This window comes from Pyxicephalus adspersus, chromosome 5 (genome assembly GCF_032062135.1).
Source record: "Pyxicephalus adspersus chromosome 5, UCB_Pads_2.0, whole genome shotgun sequence".
Lineage (NCBI taxonomy): Eukaryota > Metazoa > Chordata > Amphibia > Anura > Pyxicephalidae > Pyxicephalus > Pyxicephalus adspersus.
The window spans coordinates 83288102-83306404 of NC_092862.1; the positions used below are offsets into that span (position 1 = coordinate 83288102).

Sequence of the window (18303 nt, forward strand, 5' to 3'; positions counted from 1 at the left end):
ACGGCTGAAGGCGGTAAATGATGATTTACAAGTGGAAGGGGTGGATATGGTTGGAATGCTGAGCAGAGACATCACTTCTGATTTTGATGATTTTATTTCTAAAGTAGGTGGCTATCGCTGGGACAGAGTAGGTAGCTGTGGAGGGTGCAGGTGTAGGGTTTAGGAGGGAGTCAGTTGTTGAAAAGAGGCTGCATGAGTTGGAAACTTTAGAGGATATGACAGTGAAGAAGTAATTATGCTTGGCAGCAGTGAGTGCAGTGTTAAGGTGTTCTTGCCTGGCTTTGTAATCCATGAAGTCAGCTCTGAGGCCAGATTTCCTCCATCTGCGCTCTGCTGCACAAGCAGTCCTTTGTAGACATTTGGTATGACTGTTATGGCAAGGTTGGGAGTAGGACAGGGGGAGTGGAAGGCGAGCACTCATCACTACAGTGCAAAAATCAGTTGAGCAATCAAAAGAAATCATTTTTATCTTTCTTAACTGTGTCAAGACAATTCTATCAAAAGAATTTGCCTCAGTTTCTCATAGTCTGAGTTTGTGAGGTACATTATCAGTGATTAGCCTGGTGGTCAGTTGGGCACAATGGAGTCCTAAAACATTTCGGAGGAGATTTCTAAGTAAAAGGCATGGACAAAGACACTCCTAGATGGCATTCCTTTTAACATTCTACATAAAGAAATATCTGTTGTGGTGGACCCGAAATAGCAATCCTCTAGATACAGTATAGAGGTTCTTTGTTGGGACACTGTGACCAATGCCAGCCAAAAATGCTGAGGAGCACAATTTCAGAAAACTAAATTGCAAGGACAATGACAATGGACTACAACACCCTAGTAGCATCTAATGTGTTGAGCTCTATACAGTATATCGTGAGTAACACGATAAAAAGTTATGAAAATGGTTTTAACACTGTGGCACATGAAGTGTCCCGGTTTCATAACGGTTAAGTAGCCATACAGTTCAGCAGAGGGAGTAGACTTTTTTTCAATGCAACTGATATCATGCTGATATATTGTATCATCCTGCCTCCACAGATTGCAGACCCATACGATCATGGTGACCTGGTTTTCCCTACGAATGAGTCTGTGCACAGAGTACCAGTACATTTTCCTCTAAATCTGAACAAGAAAGACTTTGTCAAACTGTGTATATTACAGATGAATTCAGGATAAAATGTGGAATAGACCATATCAAATGTATAACAGGAGGAAACAGTTGCTTTTGTAGAATATTTGTAGAATAAATGTAAAAATTTATTTTCTACATGAAGTGAATGCATTTCCATGATAGCTAATTTCTTCATATCACTTACCTGAAAGATGACTGTAAAATAAACAACAATAATTGTTGTGCTGACAAACAAATTTTTGGCTTTTACCCGTTGTCCATCCAATAAAGCAACTAAAGCAAAGGCAACAGCACCCCTCAGGCCACCATATGACATCACAACTTGATCTATTATTTCCAGTTGCACCATTCTATATCGATTTAAAATCCACGTTTGAACAATAACACCTAAAAGAAAATAAGAAAATTATGGATGCTAATTCCCTTTTGAGTTTGTGTAGTATCCCAAACAAAAGTTACTAACATTATTACACAATACTTTTATGTTTACACCAGTTTAATTCAAGCAGAAAAAATTAAAGCACATCTTTAGCCCGAACATTAACCCCTATAAAATAATTTCCCTTTTTTTCTATTTGAGCATGGTAGGGTTAGACAGCATAAAAAAGGCAAGATAACACAAGGTATCGATTTATATCATGAATATATACACATTGGCTACAGGTATTTTTGATATTGCCTGGAATCATTTGTGAAAAACAAAAGAAAAAAAATGCTCAATGCTTTGTTATCTAGATGCTCTACATGAAGGTCAAATTGTGTATAACGGATTGCATGGTTGCAATATGACAGTCTAGTGGCATTACAAGGACATGACCCTTTGAATGAAATTGAAAATATTGATTAGAGACAACTTTCAACTTACGCTACTCTACGTACAGTACTTACGCTACTCTTTGTACAGTACACAGATTCTTCTACTGCACAAGGGAGGCAAAAATGAGGGAGTTTGCGCTTTAAGGTAGCTCATTAGAGACCTAAAGTTTGATTTTATGCCGATTCCTTACTTTTTTCCATGACCTTCAGTTTAAATTCTGAACAAGGCTGATGTTAAAAAAAGGTGTGGCAAGACTTGCGGTTAGAAATACTAGCTTAGTAGCTAAACACATATACACACAACCCTCGACAATCATTTCCAGTGACAGAAAAACAAAAGGGTGCTGTACACACAGCTCCTATTCTCTTCCATCGGGAGGACAGGTGTGCATCACCCACTGTTTTCTCCTCAATTGACATGCATAGCTATTGTTCCAAATTAATTCCTCATTCATCTGCTGTGGCAAAATGATGAACAACCGTGGCAACGGCTGTATGGTTGTATCAAGATGACCACGACTTTTCATCTAGGGTGATGATTATCTGAAGTATGTACTCAGCATTAAACCTGGAGGGAGAGATGAAGCAGTACCTTAGTGGTGATAGGTTGCACTTAAATTCAGTAGTAACAAACTTGTGGAACTTTGGTAAACAAGATGGTACTTAAAGAGCATGGGGAGATTGGAGATACTCTCAAGCATAAGGGTTTGTACTTGAGGCACTGTGGGGGGTTTTGGGGTCTTAAAAGTTAGCCATAATGTTTATGGTTAACAGGCTCTCGCTAGAAGAAAGGGTGAAGGAGTGTAAACGGGAGGGTCAGTGAAAGTAAAAAGCAGTAGTAGCAAAGAGTTTAGCTTACCTAATTTATGGAAAATATGGGAATGGATCTTGGAGATATTTGCATGAAGTTGAAAAGCATTTTCACTTTCAAGTTAGGTAGCTTTGGTAAAGCTTTTACCAAGCCTTCCTCAATAATATTGTTTATAGGTTAGGTTTGTAACACATATAGTCATGGCAGAAAATTCCAGGTTACAGAGTGTTTGAATGCCGTCATTTTGTTTGAAAAGTAGACTGGGTTCTTTCTGAGATATGATGTCACACTTCAGTGCAGTCCAGTTGTGGTTAACTGGGGCTGAGGTAAGTGTATTTGTTGTTTGTGTAACTGTATCTGTTGTGGCTTATTGTCTCTGAAGCAGGGTTTGGGCTGTGGTTTCAATACCTTCAAAGACCGTGTAAAAAACATGGCAAAAACAGGTGATCACTGATACCCTGATCCAGGTCTGGAAGGAGTTCCCATAGGGCAGCATGCGTCTCATCAGATGCATGCCAAGACTGGGTTGTCATCAGGGGGAGACAAAAAGGTATTCCAGTACTGATCTTGGATCAAAAGAACAACTACATGGTCACAACCCAAAACAACCATTCCATCCCACACTGTTTGGCTGACAGCAATACTGAATTAAAGCTAATTCTTGAAACTTTCTATATCCTCTCTATGCTCCTTGCAAACTGCAGGACACTATCTGCATGGAGTTTGCATGTTTTCTTTTGGGTTTCCTCCAGGTACTTTTGTGCTGCCATGTCCTTTCTAGCCCAATCTATCTTTAGAGATCCCAAAGAGGTTTATGTTCCTAAAGCAAACCTCCATCTCTGAAGCAAAAACAATACAAGTAAAATCACAGTAGGGATTGCTCACGATGTGGTATAGCAAAATGAAATATGTGATGCCAAGTTCAGAGGGTTTTTGGTACCATCTACCTCTGTTTCACCTGGAAAGGTATAAAATAGAAAATTAATACAATGAAAACTGCACTAGTCAATCCCGGCTCTCAGTTAACATTATTATCTGTATAGAGCAAAAGGCTCACTCAGGAATGAACTGACATATTTACAGCTCATTATGCTGAGGAAACACTCCGGGGGAAAATCATACAATGAAAAATGAGAAAGTTTAAAGGGAGTAAAGTGAGAAAAGAAACAAGGGAAAGAACCAGGCACAAGTGAATAGATGAAGGGATAGTAAGGAAGAGATCTTGGAGACATATGGTCAATTCAAGGAGCCCAGATATTTAAGAACAACTTATGTTTGTCTAAAGCAATAAAGGTCAATATCTCATTAACCACAATCCCATTCAGTCAGTAAAGGACTACCAGGAAGTTTAAAGAAGGGGTTTTCCAGGAGTGAGCAGTGGTTAGTTTAGTGGCATTGAATAAAAAAATTCGTTTCTAAAATAGTTTAGAAACCAAGACTATCGCTTTGTCTAACAGGGCCTCTAAAGAGTTCCTCCGCTGATCACTATATAAGATAGTTTAAATTCAAATCAGGTTATATACACTAACCCACAGTTCCGCCACCTTAGAATACGACTACCAAATATGAAACATGTTGTTATCCACAGAGGGACAAATTTAGCTATACAAACTGGGGAACCTTGTATACATTTTCAAAAGCAGGAAGATTAGGAGAGCATTTTGCAAACAGTCCAAATATCTTCCCAATAAGAATCTTCAATGCAATTGCCTAAATCTTCCTCCAGCACTACATGTATTTAGTTTTAGAAGAGGATTTACCAGAAGTGATGAAGGATTGCAATAGAGAAACTAAGCCAGGGGCCTGAGGGTATTTACAACATTTACAACAAACAATTATGAAGTTAAAAATATCAAAACATTTTTAGAATAGGATTCTCATGAATCATCCTTAAATTTTGGAATGACTTTACACCATCAAAAGAAAACATATCAGTAAAACTGTTTTGTATCCACCAGCCAAGCCAAAGGAGCATCCATACGTGGGGGAAAGTGGGGCAGTTAACAATATTGAGTAAAGGTAAATGAGGAGAGATAGGACTTCCTGAGAATATTTCAGATTAAAGATATCTCAATATATACAATAGAACCTCCACTGGAAGAAATAAAAAAATATAGTAAACATGCAAGGTAAGACATCTTAACAGTTTTTAACCATCCAAACCAAGATATCATAGGAGGTTCCCCTCTTTCTAACTGAGAGGACATCTGATGAAAAAGAGCAGGAAAATAAGCTTGGCACAAAGCTCAAAGAAGCAAAAGTACTAGGCCAAAGAGATATATCCACTGACTTTGATTGATTGATCTTCTAAAACTGAAGATCCTAGAAAATATATCTAGGGTATGTAAGGAGAGAAATTTGGGAGAGAAATATGGGGCAAAGTGAGGTGGAGGAGAATGTCATCTGCAAATAAAAATAGCTTATTGTGTTAACCTGCTATCTTAACTCCTTTAACATCGGATTGCTGTTGCACAAATTGGGCACTGAGATTTAGTGCAGGAACATATAGCAGGGGGGATAGCGGGCAACCATGCCGTGTGCCTCTACGTATCAGAAATGAAATCAATCAAAAACCTCAGTATCGAACCGTGGATTGAGGGTCAAAGTAAATAGCACTAAATCTCCATATCTGAAAATTGTAGAGCATATAGTCCCAGGAGATAAAATCAAGAAAGAACTGCTCCTGATTGAGGATACCAGCAGTGTGAGTTAGGGAAATCACTTTTTGAATTATATTATTCGCCTGAAGACATGGGATAAAACACCTTGTGCACCATGGACAAGCACATTGAAAGACAGTCTGCAAGCAGGTATCTTTGTGAAGATTTTCAAATTCACATTGAGTAGAGAGATAGGCTGATAGTTGGCCCGATGAAGCCTATCTTTATTGGGCTTTTGTTCATACCACTGTGAGCTCTCGTCATCTCTGGTGGAAATGTCTCTGGGTCACTTTTGCCTGATTAAAAAATGTCACTAGATGCGGTGCCACCAGACCAAAAACTTTCCTATAAAATAAGATTGAAAAACCATCTTTGCCTTATCCCCACCTAGGTTTAGGGACTTAATGGAAAAGATCACTTTCACAAGGGTGACATTGCAGACCAACAGAGTGGTCCGGGAGTCAGGTAAAGGCAGAAGAGTCAGATTATCAAAGAAATCGTCCATAATAGTGACATCAAAAGAGATCTGTTGAGAGTATAACTTAGACAACTGAGTCCTATATTCGTCAAATCAAGAATTTTGATCAGGTTAACTTACACTTAACTTACAGAGGCAAGTTCTGGTCCATAAATTAATCTCTTTCCAACTTAGAGATCATATCTTCACACTACTTTTTAAATTTAGTGGGGAAAAGCATCAATGGAGGGTTAAGGAGAAAATACTCTTTGGAGGCAGACGTGATAGCTTTCATAACATCATCTCTAGATAGGAGCAAATCATTTAATATGCATGGTGATGCTAGAGGTTTAGTTGCGAACGGTGCTCAGGAAACTAACACAGGGTCCTGATCTGATCATAGAATTGTAAGTATGTGAGCTGACAGAATGGCTGGTAGGAAATGGCTGGTAGGCTGGTTAGTCATAAAGGTATGATCTATGAGTGAACATCATGGGTGTGAGAGAAGTATGTATAATTCCTGGAGAGGGGGTGCCTCCTCTACCTAGAAGTTGTTAGAATAAGTTTCTGATTAAGTACCAGGTTATAGTCACCACACAAAAGAACCCTACCCTGCTTATGTGTATCTAGCAAATCAAGGAAAAAGGATAAAAAACTATTCTGGTGGTGATTGGGCAACAGTATGTAAGTAAAGTAACAACAACAGTATTTTGTATAACCCTTTGTAGCAAAAAGTAACAGATATCTGTCAGTAAAGTGGAACTAAAGTGACCTCTGAAATGCCCCTCTGTTTTGTACAATCATTGGCCATGAAGAGAGAGACCAAATAGGTAGAGGCAGTGGGCACTGAGAAGGAGCGGGGACTGCATTGGTAACTGGCATCTAGAGCTGGGTGTAGTCCATCGTCAGAAATTTACTGTACCAAACAACAAGCTGCAGAAGGCTGACATTTAAATGAATTAATTGCATTACCATTTCTATATGGAGTCCACTTCTGGCGAAAGTTTTCTGAGCTGTAATATTGGGAAGACTATCAAAATTACAACCATTAATGGAAGATTTCAAGGAGGTTTACTTGGTGTTCATGCACATCACACTGTTCTCCTGATTAAAGTCAAGGATTTGAAGACTGGTGAAGCTGTGCGAGGAGCAAGGCTGTTTTTTGGGCAAAATATTCTAAATGTTGAACCAGTAGAAGACTCAGGAAGCTAAGAGGTTGAAAAAGAGACAATAGAAGAACGATTCTGTATCTCCAGCACCAAAAGGTCTTGAGCTTGGGAGATTCTGGTCTGAACATATGTTGCTATGGGAAACTGTGTTGGCTGCAGGTGGGCTCAAGAAAACATGTTTACTTCTTTGACATCCTCACCATAGGACTTTAAAAATGGTCACCAAGTGGTGCTTGAAGACAAAGGCATCCTAAAGGTCACCCATGACTGTCGTTGGCTGGGAGATATTTTGTCCCACCAATATGGTGTGTTTTTGAATTATGTTTTTGATACACAGCTGGGTGATATGTACTTGTTTTCCAGAGAGACTGGTGGTTTTCTTCCTCATTGAACATCTACTGTGAAGGAATGTTTGACTCGGTAACTAAATATGCCGTCTGCACAAGTACATTTTATTGAATATCAAACAAACATTGATGGAGCAAAATACTAATATGTGTTCTGACCGTCCATTGTCTGCTACTTTGCTAAAAGTGTTGGCTCTGGAAGTATTGCACCTCCTACATTTGCATCAAGCTATGTTGGATGGCATGCACGCTGACTTTACATTGTTAGTTGAAAGCTTTCTTATTGCTCCTCAGCTAGCAAAAGCAGATGCTTTAGCTGTGACTGAGAACCTATGCTCTGAGCTTCCCAAAGAACTTCAGCAGTTTTGTGTCCAACAGCAAAAGAGAAGAGAAAAGGCTTTAAAAGAATATGTTACCAGCCATGGATTCCTTGTGGGATAAGAGAAAACAAAGCCATGATCTCTAAATGGGTCATTCCAAAAAAAAGATTAGTGCTAGGAGATGCCTTACCACATACACACTTTCTCCTCTTTGTTTTGAGAAACATGGATAATATTTGGTTCTCTCATGTATCAGTATCAGCTTACTGGTAGGATTCACACCAAATAATTAACATTTGAAAGGAAGAGAACTACTCTAATAATGATACAGTTGTATGTCTGCTCAAATATTTCAGAAAGTCTTTGCTAGAGTTTTTTTTTTTTTTTTTTTATTTATTCCTTTTTAATGTGAGGAAAGTAAAGCACAGAACAACTCAATGTGCCTCTAGTCTATTTTTGGGTTTCAGCATAGTCTGTTAAAATGTATCATTGTAAAAATTATAGCTACTTTGATTTGTTTAATACAACTGTTTCAAATATTGGGCATTTTTTAAAATACTGTACATTTGTCCATTTCCAAATAAATTGCTAATGTAGTTAAAAAAATAAAAAATATCTGTATTTATATTAAAGTAGGCCAGAAATTTCACCGTACCAAACGGTCTTTCTTGGTAAATAGGAACAGGTATCAAACACTAAAATATCTGAATTTATTTTACAATAGCACCGAAATTTCAATGTACCAAACAGTCTTCTTTGGTAAATAGGAACAGGTATCAAACACTAAAATATCTGTAATTATTTTACAGTAGCACAGAAATTTACCTGTATCAAACAGTCTTCTTTGGTAAATAGGAACAGGTATAAAACACTAAAATATCTGTATTTATTTTACAGTAGCACTGTTAGGAGGCGCTCTCTGGGCATAAGATCCCAGGCAATACCTCACGGCAGAAAGGCACACGCAGCCTATTCTCTCCTGTGGCTGCGCTCGCGGTAGCACTGGGTTTGCAGGATCAGTGCCCTGTAGGTTGCAACATCCCTGTAGCTGAGGTTTCCCTCAGCATCCTCTGCACTGAGGCTGCATAGCTGAAGGGAATTGAATTGTGTGCAGCTGATTAGCAGAGTAGTTCCTGTTAATCCTAGGCTGTCATTGGCTGCTGGGGTTTTTTGGCCTCTCTGCTCCCAGTCAGAGGTGCCTGGTATAGCGTTTGCTGGGCTTACCTGTGTTGGAGTGTTTTTGTGAGTTTTCTCTGTTATTGACCTATGCCTGTTTCTGACTATCCATTTGAACCTAGCCTGGACTGACCTCTGCTTGTGACCCCGACTGTTTTTGCCTTTCCCCTTTGTACTTTCCTGGATAGACTGATTTCCCGTGTGGTTGACCTCGGCTAATTTTTGGATTTCCTGACATTTCTTACTTTTTCTTTTTCTTACTTTTACTTTTCTTAATGCATTTGTGGCTCTGTACTCTGCATTGGTGTACACTGAATTGCTGAAAACTGCAACATAGATGTCTGGGGAATATAACCGGTATTGATTCGGGCCTTACAAGCACAGAAATTTATCTGTACCAAACAGTCTTCTTTGGTAAATAGTAACAGGTATCAAACACTAAAATATCTGTATTTATTTTAAAGTAGCACAGAATTTTCACTGTACCAGTCTTCTTTGGTAAATAGGAACAGGTATCAAACAGTAAAGTATCTGTATTTATTTTACAGTAGCACAGAAATTTCATTGTACCAAACGGTCTTCTTTAGTAAATAGGAACAGGTATCAAACCCTGAAATATCTGTATTTATTTTACAGTAGGCCAGAAATGTACAGTGTAAATGTACAGTGTGAAAAAAGATGACTAACAGTGTCTCTGTACTCTGCATTGGTGGGCGCTGGGAGACATAACCAGTCTCCCGAGGCTGAGCGGGGGGGGTGCTACAGGCGAAGACTGCAGCATAGATTGGGGGATTGGTTTCTGGGGAATACCGATATTGACCTGGGCCTTACATTATAACAGACCCACCCCGAGGCACCTCTATAATCTCACTGTCCCTGAAAATTTGTCCATGAAAATGTATATAAAAGAAAATTTGGAAAAGGGCTCTATCCAGCCTTCTACATGCCCTGCTGGGGCTGGTTTCTTTTTTGTGACGGTAGCCTAAGATCATGTATTTTCAACAGAGGGTTAAACAAAATTACCATTAGGAACAGATACCCTTTACAATGTAACGATGACTTGTTTGACCAGGTAGTCAATGCCGGAGTTTTTACTAAACTTGACCTAAGGGGGGCCTACAACTTCATCAGGATAAGGCAGGGGGATGAGTGGAAGACTGCTTTTAACACTAGGTATAGGCATTATGAATACCTGGTTATGCCATTTTGGTTATGCAATGCCCCAGCAGTCTTCCAGGACTTCATAAATGATGTTTTCCGTAATTTCCTTGGGAAATTTGTAGTGGTTTACTTAGATGATATTTTAGTCTTTTCACCTTCTCTGGCCCAGCATCGTGTGCATGTTAAGGCAGTTTTTCAAAAACTTAAGGAGAACCATATGTATGCCAAATTAGAGAAGTGTGTGTTCAAAGTCCAAAAAGTTCCTTTTTTAGGTTACATCGTTTCTGATCAGGGTCTAACGATGGATCCGGGCAAGTCACTGCTCCCCTTAATTAGCCTCAGCCCACCAATTTGAAGGCCCTACAAAGATTCCTAGGTTTCGCCAATTTTTTAGGAGATTTATTAAGAACTATTCGGTCATAGTCACTCCTTTTACTGATATGACACGGAAGGAAGCAGTGGCCAGCCTAGGCTTGTGAAGCTTTTAAAAGGTTAAAAGAGGTTTTTTGCTCCACCCCTATCCTTGTACATCCAGATACTCAGCAACCCTTTTGTATGGAGGTAGATGCATCGGAATTTGGGGTAGGAGCAATTTTGTCCCAGTATGGGGGACACCCAGAACATTTAAACCCTTGCGCCTTTTTTTTCCGTAAATTTTCTCCAGCAGAACAAAACTGTGATATTGGAAATTGTCAACTCTTGGCTATCAAGTTAGCTTTTGAGGAGTGGAGACACTGGTAACAGGGGGCAGAGCATCCAGTAACTGTATTCATTGACCAAAAGAAGAGTAGATAGAGGGAGCCAAAAAGTTAAATTACTGACAAGCACGTTGGGCATTATTTTTTCACATTTTACTTTACCATTACATACAGACAGGGGTCCAAAAATGTTAAGGCTGATGCCCTATCAAGTAATTTTCCTGAAGCTGGCTCCCACACAGATTATGTGCCTGAATACATCTCCAAATTTCATTGGTCCATACCCTATTGCTGAGAGAATAAATAAAGTAACTTATAGGGTAACCCTGGCTCACTCATTAGGAGTGTAGACTCCTTCCATGTCTTCTCACTAAAAACTGCAGCTAATGAAGCACCTTCCTTGCCCCCCCCCCCCCCCATGTGGAAAGATTGGGGGATTGGTGTATGGGGAATACCGGTATTGATCCGGGCCTTCACTAATACACAATATAGATCAGTGTCTTCACTAATACACAATATAGATTACACTAAATGTGTTGACTGCTTACAATTTAACAAAACTGACTAGCTATGCGTGGGACTACAAGTAGCAGCAACAACAATTGTACCTTTAGTGCATGTGCAGTCAGTGAAGAGCACCTAAGAGTGTAATACACACAATACGGACTAAACGTGCTGACTGCTGACAATTTAACAAAACTGAATAGCTAGTAGCTCATGTAAAAGAAAAATGTCCTATAAAACACTGAACTAAACAGCTAACAATGAACTAAGAAGGCTCCTACACTATCCCTGTCACACTACAACTCTCTCCCTGTGTCTAACCTCTACACAGTACACAAGATGGAGTGACTAACCCTTCGCTCCTTCCCTGTACCCTTGCGGTTCATCCTGGGAGCATATGATTCCCGTCAAAATTTCTCGGCGTTACCGCTCCCTGCCTTTTTCCTCGTTAGTTAGGCGAGAACACAACCTCATGATGAATTATATAGCTGTTCTCGCTTACATGTTTAGTAAGCGAGAAACACCCGATTCGCCGCAAGATCAAATTTAAAAATCCTGCTCGCTCGTCCCTAAAAGCTACCACTGTCGTGGTTTAAAGAAACTCAATATCCATCTCTTTGAGCTGTGGTGTATCAAATAGTGAGTTGCTGCTTTCCTTTGCTCATACAGGTGGTCCAATTATGTTGACTACAGCTAGTGGGAATGTCACAGTTCATGAAAAATCAGAACAGGAGCCAAATGTGGAGCAATCTGCCTGACTACTCTACTAAGTTATAACAGATCCCAACATGAAGAACGTGTCAGCACAATATAAGACATTCACCAAATGGGCTGTTGAGGCGATGTACTTGCCTGTAGCCACTGCCCAGGGTATGTGGATGGAAGATAAAAAGCATTAGATAGGATTTGCTGGGCACAGTGTTTCTCCCAGATTTTGCCTATAATAGCAGATTATGCTCATTTGTGTGCTGGATGTTGAATAATGTGTTTGGTCACACAAGGCGTACCATGTGTGTGCTGAATACAGCAAAATATACATCATTTGGAGAGGGCATAAAAAATGCCCATACAGAGGATACTTAATAAATTAGACCCCCACAACTTGAAGCTTTCAGGGCTATGTGAGAATGAGGTTACTGCAGCTTCTTTTGGCAAATACCTGTAAACATTAGAAAAGCCCTTTTTCTTATGTGTGTGTTTTTTTCCTTACATTACATTTCTTTTTACCTACTGTTCTCCTCATACATCAGTCTAACCTGTTTCCCATATTTTTTCCAGGGCAACATCATCGTTTTCTGACCCTGACCAAAAGTATGGCAAAATTTGTCAAGTGCTTCTTGTCTACTTTCTAAGACTTGTATTTCTGTAATACAGAAATACTACCTTCTACCTTACTACTTCTGTAATACGAGTACTACCACTAACTAGCAACACCACCATAACGCCACCACCAGAGGCAGCTGCAGACATTTTCAATGTTACCTGTTCACAATACCAGAAAAAAAAATTTATACAGCTATGGAAAAAATCCCTGTGTATAGCTGCAATTAATTGCTGTTATTTCACTTGCTTAACTATCACAGTATATTGGTGAGAAAAAAATTGCTTGTGTTTAATTTAACTAATTGCTGTGATTGTAGTTGGTTAGCAGTTACAATATGAGAAATATGAAAACCAGATCCAAGCGTTTTAGTTTGAGTCGAGGATCCACTAATGGCTGCTCTCCTGTAAGGCCTACTTCTGTTGCCATTACCATTTTGACTTAACCTCCCTAGCGGTAACCCCGAGTGTAACTCGGAGTAGAAAAAGCTTGCTAAAAGTGGTAACCCCGAGTCACACTCGGGGGTAGGTAAAGCAGCGATAATTAAATGATAAATAAAGACTTACCTTATCTGCCGGCGTCCTCCTCCGTTCTGCTTTAGTGATCACATCTTCCTGCAGGCTCCTCTCTTCCTGTCTTCCCCCTGCAACAGCGTCTCTGTGTCTGTGTCTTGATGAGTCACCAGAGGAGTTTACTGGAGACGTCTGTGCATGTGCCGGGGGGCGTGGCCAGCGGGAAATTCAAATTTTTTGTTTTGAATTCAATACAAATAACTGTATTGAATCCAATACAAAGTAGCCAGTATCTTTTGATTGTGATGTTGGACTCATTGAATCGTAATTGAATCATTGTGTTTTTTATTTAAATTTTATTAATAAATTTAATTATTATTATTATGACATGATTTTGTGTTTCAAACTTTATTTTACTCAGATTCTTGTTAGGACATATTCTGGTGAGTTATGCCTAAGAATTACAGGCCTACAATGAAAAAAAATTTTCATGAAAAAAATTTACAGCTTTTTGACATATAAATCCAGAAAGAAATGAACCGCTAGGGAGGTTAATGATAACATTTAAAAAACTAACACAATTTGTGTGAATCAACACATTTACACTCACACAATAAGAAGACAGATGATTCTTTTTTTAGAAACAATATGAAAAAATGGCCCATCTGTATTTAGGAGTAAATGCTGTGATTGTACTTAGTAAATGGCCAAAATATGAGAAAATATCATTTGCAACAGTGAGGAAAAAAGCTTGTGTAATAGTTGTAGGGATTTCACTTATTTTTTAAATCATATCTGTCCCTATAAGCTCCAATTTATGTCACAGAAAGAGGGGGAGAAATGAGAAGAGTTAGAGAAAAGGAATGGGGAAGGAGGCAAAGAGAGTTGGAATTGAGGAAGGGCAGAGGAGGCAAAGAGAATTGGAGAGGAGAGAGGGAGAGAGAGCGAGAGAGTGTATGTGTGTTGGAGAGGAGGGAGAGAGAGAAAGTTGGAGGGATAAAGAGGGAGGAAGATGAAAGGGGAGTGAGAGTTAGAGAGAAGGAGAAGACTTATTACTCATCTCCCCCAATCAACACTCCCATATCAGTCTGTTATCCTGACCTGAAACCACAACCCCTGTTACCCAGCTTCCCATGCAAACTTCCTTTTATACTAACATTATATTTCCTGTAATCTTCATCTCCGTAACCTAGTACACCCAAATCAACAAGACAACAACCCCTCACTCACTTTCCACTACACTCACATTTCATTATGTAACCCTGACACTTCACCTTGCCTTATTACACAGCAAGCTTAAGACCCAGCATTTTAACTTATTTACCTGTTAGAAAACACCAGTAAATTTGAGTTTTACGGTGTTCTTATTTCACATTGTGCATGACCTGCCTGTCCCATTCTTTCACTTATAGGTCCATCCAGTAGATGGTAACCAATTACTAACGTATCACATGTCAAAACTCCCTTTACACGCTCACAGAAACAAGGCTTGAAATGCAGTCATGGTATGCATGGGCTGAAGAAAAGAACACCTGATATGGTCTTGTGTGTGATTTCAGTCAGGGCCCAGCAGAGGATCATCTATTCCTTTAGTTGCCCAGTCCAACTCTCTAACACTCCAGGACAGTAGCGGGACAGTGCAGGGCAATAAAGAGGGTGTCAGGGCACTGTGAGGACCCCAGAACCAACTACTGTCACAACAAATCAGGATGGTTGGGAGTTATGTGGTTAAGCACCTGAGAAAATAGTACCTGTTCTAAGTTGGGAAAGCATAAATATATAGGTAGGATAGGATAGCAGTGTAGGATGGCAAGTGTTAAACACAAACCTGGTTTCCACAGTTCTGAAATGTGTCTCCTTACACCTATGCTGATGAAAAAAGTTAGCAACTTATGTTGTCAAAGTTGTAGTGCAATTCACTTGTTACTAGGTGGCTACCTCCAGACAGACAAAATATACTAACTTGCTAAGATAGTACCATGCAGAAGTCTGTATTACTACTTTTCACTTACAAAAGCCACAAAAAGTAATTTAACAAAGCAACTATTTTTGGATGTTGCTGGTGTTCAGCCATTTTGAAGTATTTTTGTAAGAAATTACATGTCTCCAAGGTTCCCTGAGTCAGAAGTTGTGGATATTACCACTGGGACAGTTGGTCATATTAGCTTGGCACACTACATTAAAAATTCAAAATGTTTATGCATGTATTTTTGTGTGTATTGTTTGGCTAAGTGAAAAAAAGATCTAGGTTAACAAAAGAACATATTATTGTTCTCTGAATGTGCTGAGTTCTATATTGATTCTTTGTAGATATGCACAGGTTAAAGATGAAAAACTAGCAACCACTTTTATTTGACTTGGCTTTTAGATATATTGTAATCATACATTGACATTAATACTTGTACAAGGTCACTTAGGTGTTATGTTTTATTTTACTTGCACAGCCTAATGTAATAAATGCCAACAATATAAGCCCTATTTGACATTTGTTTTAATGCACTGTTTGCAAACATTCAGTAAAGTTGTTTAGATTAAGCACAGTAAGACTTTATCTAGCTCTTTACATGAGGAATAATGATAAATAAGGACATAAATGTCAACTACACTAGTGATCTACATGTGAGTTTAACATCTCCTAACGTAGACTTACTGTGACTTACATGGACATAATATGTAGAGATATTCTAGCAGGGTGCCTTGTGGCAAGGTAGAAAGTTAGACCATCACCACTGTGTAGCATTATTTTGGCAACATAATGCTTGGGAAAGGATGTTCTGCAGATTTTCCTAGAAGGCTTTTAAAAGAAATTGAAGGCAACAAAACACTGTAAAATCCAATATGAATGAAACAAAGCCTTGGTACAAGACCTGTCCTTCTGCAAGACAAGCCTAAATCCCTTTGCAGTGCTATGTTTTTATTTTGACATGAACGACTCAATTTAGGTTGTTCAGTTAAAAAAAAAAAAAAAGAAACACGGGCATATACACCCATGACAAAACTGGGATAGGAGGATTTCAGAGGTGGAGTCACATGTCTGAACAACATCAGAGAAAGACCTGCTGCTCAGATACATAAAATACCAACACGCCAAAGGACCAGAATTAAAGGTGCTCACAGAACACCCTTTGGACTGTTCATCTTGCAGAAATACCAATTACTCCCTGGCATCAGGAACAGGTGCCTAAAACAGGTCACCAATCCAGGATTGATTCATTTTAATGAAAATTAGTCATTTCACCCTGCTGGAAGACAGCATGCTCTGTTTCAACACTGTGATTGACAGTAGTTCTACCTGCTGCACTGAAAACTTTCTGACATTACACTCAAGGGTGGACATGACAGCACGTGCACTGCATATTTGGACAATATTGGTCACCTGTATAAAAGACATCATCCCCAAAGGCAAGGCTAGAATTTTAGGATATATATTGTTTTTACAAGCTGATGATAATTCTAACATGGTCACACAGTCAGTCTGAAGAGTATATGTTGAATTTGCAAAGCTCAAACCTTGCACTGCATAAGACTGGGAAAGTAGAACCTGGGCATGGAACAGTTCATCATAATCCAAAATATTGCCAATAGCCACCAAAGACTGATTGGTGGTAAACAGTTAATCACAACCTGCAATACTATCATCTACTATTGAAGGACGATCTTTGTAGAATCTTGAATCAGACCCCAATTGTTCAATTTTGCCTAGAGTGGCTGAAACCTGGTTTTAGCCTGCAGTGCAACATCCTCTCCACTAAAGGCTATGTAAAAAGTAAAGCTGACATATTAGATTCAGAAACTAATCGGGTGGCTTAAGCAGGAGACAGTTCTAGCCCTCTCAAATACCTTGTTAAATTGACAATAACAGCACAATGTCCAGAGTTATTTTTATTCATGGACAGGTGCCCAGAGCCATACTTATTTCCTGGTTTGGAAAAGGGAGTGCCTGGCCCACCCATTCTTTCTAAGACACTCTGATCCACATGGATCCTAAATAAAAAGATGCAATTCTGCAGCAATGCAATTTCTAACTGCCTTATCCAGGCCCTTTAATTCCTTTTTCAGGAAAAAAAAAACATGATGCCAAAAACTTCTGAACTTGGCTTGATGTATTTCACCATACTACAAAGGTATTCGAACGTATTGGATAAGAGGGAACACCTTTCCGTAATTCAACTTTCTGTGCTTCAGTTGAAAAAAAATACAAGAATTTTTTGTTCAAATAACACCTGATGAAATTATGCATAGTTACATAGTTGATCAGGTTGAAAAAAGACACGTTACACTGTGAAGACAGTGAACAATGGTGGTGCCAGCATCATAATATGGGGATAGTTCTCATACTGTAGTGTTGGGCCTATTTTTCGCATACCTGGGATCATGAATCAGTTTGAATACATCAAAATACTTGAAAGAGTTCATTTTGCTTTATGCCGAAGAGGAAATGCCCTTGAATTGGTCAACAAGACAACGACCCCAAACACACCAGTATACGAGCAACACCTTGGTTCCAGAACAAGATTGATGTTATGAAGTGGCCAGCCCAACCCCGGACTTTAATCCAATGAAAAACTTGTAAAGTGACATTAAAAATGTTGCTTCTGAGGCAAAACCAAGAAAAGTTGAAGAATTGTGGAATGTAGTCCCATCATCCTGGGCTTGAGCACTTGTTCACAGGTGCCAGAAGATTCTTATTTAGCATCATGTGGCACTAGCATCATGTCTACTGAATCTTGACAGAACACGTAGCATTAGAAAAAATGAAGGAAAAAAATAAACTGTGTAAAAGTCCCACAGCTGAAGAAAAAAAATCAAAACAACAGATTTTAGTTAAAAAAAAACTTGGCAAGTCAGTTATTGACAGTCAATGTTCACAAGACCATGTTTGGCACCCTCAGTTTCTCCATTTTCGTACCAGGGATCCTTAAGCCTTTTGTTTCTGGATGCTTTAAAACTATATAGTATGTATTTTCAATGTTATTTTGGTTTTTAGAATTTTTACATTTTGTATATATTTATACCCATTTAAACACTTTTTTTTAATTGTAGATTTCTGTACTTATGTTCAAATTCTCCTGAAGAAGTAGACCAAGTCTACGAAACACGTTGAGAATAAGTGGGGGATCAGTGGCGGCTCCCCCACAACAAAGTAGAACTGAGATTGCTTTGTTGTTCAACATAATCAAAACTATGTCAATAAGAATTGTGTCCAATTTGTCAAAAATTGGGAT

The 18303-nt window shown here is 39.0% G+C and overlaps 1 protein-coding gene across 2 annotated transcripts in view; it reads right to left on the minus strand.

The window, feature by feature from the left end:
* The window catches only part of SLC9A3 (solute carrier family 9 member A3), a 130508-nt gene that overhangs the window by 60740 nt on the left and 51465 nt on the right, over positions 1-18303 (minus strand). For both annotated transcript variants that reach the window (XM_072411969.1, XM_072411968.1), the window contains exon 7: positions 1311-1513. In XM_072411969.1, coding sequence (XP_072268070.1) covers positions 1311-1513 — 203 coding nt within the window. The remainder of the gene's footprint in view (positions 1-1310; positions 1514-18303) is intronic.